At 60.9% G+C, this 3838-nt stretch overlaps 2 protein-coding genes across 2 annotated transcripts; one reads left to right on the forward strand and one right to left on the reverse strand.

The window, feature by feature from the left end:
* Window positions 1–3: 3 nt before the first annotated feature.
* Window positions 4–2837, forward strand: MFAP1 (microfibrillar-associated protein 1; the record flags this gene model as incomplete). The annotated part of the gene is made up of 8 exons (XM_010021909.1): window positions 4–145; window positions 485–614; window positions 875–1062; window positions 1560–1668; window positions 1740–1900; window positions 2141–2300; window positions 2464–2553; window positions 2655–2837. Coding segments are annotated over 8 exons (1163 nt in total), but the record flags the coding sequence as incomplete, so codon positions are not given.
* A 763-nt stretch (window positions 2838–3600) lies between these two features.
* On the reverse strand, window positions 3601–3832 carry HYPK (huntingtin interacting protein K; the record flags this gene model as incomplete). The annotated part of the gene is made up of 2 exons (XM_010021908.1): window positions 3601–3696; window positions 3788–3832. Coding segments are annotated over 2 exons (141 nt in total), but the record flags the coding sequence as incomplete, so codon positions are not given.
* Between the last annotated feature and the right edge of the window lie 6 nt (window positions 3833–3838).

Genomic DNA, 3838 nt, shown 5'->3' on the forward strand with positions numbered 1-3838 from the left:
CCTCGGAGGAGGAGGATGAGGAGTTCCAGTTCATCAAGAAGGCGAAGGAGCAGGAGGTGGAGCCCGAGGAGCAGGAGGAGGAGCTCGCCAACGACCCCCGCCTGCGCCGCCTCCAGAACCGCATCGCTGAAGATGTGGAGGAGCGGTGAGTGCGGGGCTCGGGGCACTGGGAAGGGATGGCATCGTGTGAAGCAGGCTCAGACCAGGGAGCAGCCGAGTGACATCAGCCACCTCCCCTGGAGCTGCTGCTCTTTTCGGTTCTGGTAATGGGGAGACTTGCCGCTGGGACCTCTGCTCCTGCTCTACAGCATGGCCAGGGAGGAGCTCTTGGTGCCCAGCCACTCCATCCTGGGAGAGAATGTGTTGGGTTCTGCCCATGCTCAGCAGCTCCGGTGTTTTCCACAGCCTCATAGGGGACAAGCCCCCAGTAGCCAGCCTCTTGTAGGCTTTTTACGTTGGCTGTTGTTTAACTGGTCTGTTGCAGGCTGGCGAGACACCGTAAAATCGTGGAGCCTGAAGTGGTTGGAGAAAGCGACTCGGAGGTGGAGGGGGAAGCCTGGCGCCTGGAGCGGGAGGACACCAGCGAGGAGGAAGAGGAGGAGATTGATGATGAGGTGAGCTTGTAGAGCTGAATAATGGCCAGGGGAAACCTCTGAACGGCACGGGCTGGACCTGCCTTTTGCACAGACGTGTCTGGTGGAGCTGGACGAGTGTCACAGTTGGCTGTAACTGAGCTGTTGGGACACTGTCGTCTTGCATGGGATGGGTGTATCATCTCATCACCAGCAATCCAGCCCCTGCATGTGTTTGACAGAGAAGTCTGGGGGCAGCGGCAGCGGGGCTGCTCTCCACTGCTCTGTGTCTGACTCTGCAGGAGATCGAGCGCCGGCGCGGGATGATGCGTCAGCGAGCACAGGAGAGGAAAACTGAGGAGATGGAAGTGATGGAGTTGGAAGATGAGGGTCGATCTGGAGAAGAGTCCGAGTCAGAGTCTGAGTACGAGGAGTACACGGACAGTGAGGACGACATGGAGCCACGTCTCAAACCCGTCTTCATCCGCAAGTGGGTGCTGCAGCCGTGCGGGTCACTCTGGGCATGGACACGGGAGCCAGGGTCATGCAGGCCCCAGTGCTAAGGCCTCCTCTTTCTCCCCAGGGGGAGAGTGATGGTCACATCCCGGCAGGGCACAGCTGGGGAGTGTGGGGTGATCCCTTCCCCTTCTCAGGTCGCTGCAGGTTGAAGTCACAGCAGGGTCTGACCGGGCCCCTTGGGCAAGTGCCATACAGTGGCAAACAGAAGCTATCAGTGGGCTAAGCCCCACAGCCGGTGGTTTGGTCTCCCACTGCTCGTGTGCGTGCCAGCAGCCATAGGGGAATGGTGCAGCAGCCCCAGCATAGGTGTTGCTGGAAGGGGGTGAGGGCCCTGGGCCTCAGCCTGTCCTTGGAGAGGGTGAAGGCTGGAAGCAGCTGTGGTGCAGGAGGGGGAGAAACCTGCAAAGGAGCTGGTTGGCTGCACTGGCATGTGGCAAGGCTGAAGGTGGTTGTGGTTCCTGCCTGCAGGAAGGACAGGATCACGGTCCAGGAGCGAGAAGCAGAAGCCCTGAAGCAGAAGGAGCTGGAGCAGGAGGCAAAGAGGCTGGCAGAGGAGAGGCGCAAGTACACACTCAAGGTGCCATGGGGCCCGCTGGGGGTTGCGGGGGGGCAGCTGCTGCAACGAGCTTAGATTGCTCCTTGCTGCAGATTGTAGAGGAGGAAGCCAAGAAGGAGCTGGAGGAGAATAAGCGCTCACTGGCAGCACTGGATGCACTTGATACAGATGATGAGAACGATGAGGAGGAGTATGAGGCCTGGAAAGTACGTGAGCTGAAGCGCATCAAACGGGACCGAGAAGAACGAGAAGCGTAAGTATTGTCTGCATAGGCATGAGGTGGGAAGCCTGCAGCCCAGGCCCCGTGGGCAGCGGAGGCAGCTCTTCCCCAGGCTTCCCTTTGGTGGCATGGACTTGGCTGGACCAAGCGCCCAGAGCCTCTCCTGCAGCCCTCGGGGTGTCTTTGTGCCGCTGCAGAGCCCCCCAATGTGTAACCCCATGGATGGCAGCAGCAGCCATCCTGGCGGGACTCAGGGGGTTCTCTCCTGCCCAGCATGGAGAAGGAGAAGGCAGAGATCGAGCGCATGCGGAACCTGACGGAGGAGGAGCGCCGGGCCGAGCTGCGGGCCAACGGCAAGGTCATCACCAACAAGGCGGTGAAGGGCAAGTACAAGTTCCTGCAGAAGTACTACCACCGCGGCGCCTTCTTCATGGTGAGTTCCCCTGGGCACGGCCGTGCTGGCAGCTGGGGCTGCGAGACCATGGGGAGTGGTGCCGTGCGGCTGGGGGTGCCCTTGGGGTGGCACAGGGGCTCTCCCCAACTTCTGGCACTGGCTGGGGACGTGCCAGCTGAGCAGGCGTGTGCTTGCCCCACAGGATGAGGACGAAGAGGTGTACAAGAGGGACTTCAGTGCCCCAACCCTCGAGGACCACTTCAACAAGACGATCCTGCCCAAAGTCATGCAGGTGGGTGAGCTGCTGGGGTCACAGTTCCTCAAGGGGTGGGGGGAGCAACGGGTCCCCGTGTCCTCCCCGGATGGCTCCTCACCAGCTCTGCTGCTCCCCAGGTCAAGAACTTTGGGCGCTCGGGGCGGACAAAGTACACGCACTTGGTGGACCAGGACACCACATCCTTTGACTCTGCGTGGGGCCAGGAGAGCGCGCAGAACACCAAGTTCTTCAAGCAGAAAGCAGCGGGTGTTCGGGATGTCTTCGAGAGACCCTCGGCCAAGAAGCGAAAAACCACTTAATGCAGTGGGAGCCCAGGCAGGGACGGGAGGGACACAGTGCTGTGCCAGGACTTGTGTGGTGACAAACCCTTCCTCTGCCGCAGTGCCCCACTCCCCGTGCTGCCGTGACCCGGCAGACTCCCTGCCCCGGTGCTGTGCAGGACACTGGCCCCACCACCATCCCACCGGAAGCCGCCCCTGGAGCCTCAGCAGCACTCACCGGGGCTGTGCAGGAGCACGGCAGCTCCAGTGCACCCACTTCTGGAGGCGTGAACGGACTTTTATACCCACCTGGTCCTCATGGCTTGTATTTTCCCTGTTGTCAGTTCAGGCCCTGTTTTGGTGACCCCTTTTCCTCTCCCTGGTTGTGCAGGGCCTGCCTTTTCTACCCATGCAGGAGGGTGGGTTTGATTAAAGTCATCATTTTCTTACTTGTTCTGGCTGTTGTCTGTGAATGTGGCCATCCTGTTCTGCACCTTCCTGCAAGCCAGGATGTGCTGGTGCAGCCGGGGAGGGACCATGGGTGGCTGTCACTGCACCCAGATCATAACCATGCCCTTGCCCCAAGAGGGGTGAGGTTACAGGCAGGAAGAGCAGTGAGTCTCAGTGCTTGGGGAGGTTGCAGGTCACCTCATCCTGCTCCAGGCTATCAGCACTGTGTGCCCTATGGGACCCACAAGGCAGGCACCCGGCCACACACAGACCACATCGACACCTGCTCCCAACGGCACCTTTATTGTGTAGGGACACAGAACCTGGCTGCAGCCGGCCCCGCGCCCAGCACTCAGTTGGTGAGAGTGACGAGCGCCTCCACCACATTCCCCATGTGCTCCCGAAGGCTGCGCTCCGCGGCCGCCCGTGAGATCTCCATCTCTGTCATCTGCAGGGACGGTGGCAGCAGAGCAGGTCATGGTGCGGGACGGGGCCACCGAACTGCCCCTGCGGGCTGGGACACCCCCCCACACACTCACAATCAGCTCCAGGTCCTCCTTCTTGATGGTCACTTTTGCCAGTTCCTTCTC

Source organism: Nestor notabilis, unplaced genomic scaffold, assembly GCF_000696875.1.
Source record: "Nestor notabilis isolate BGI_N333 unplaced genomic scaffold, ASM69687v1 scaffold17049, whole genome shotgun sequence".
Classification (NCBI taxonomy): Eukaryota; Metazoa; Chordata; class Aves; order Psittaciformes; family Psittacidae; genus Nestor; species Nestor notabilis.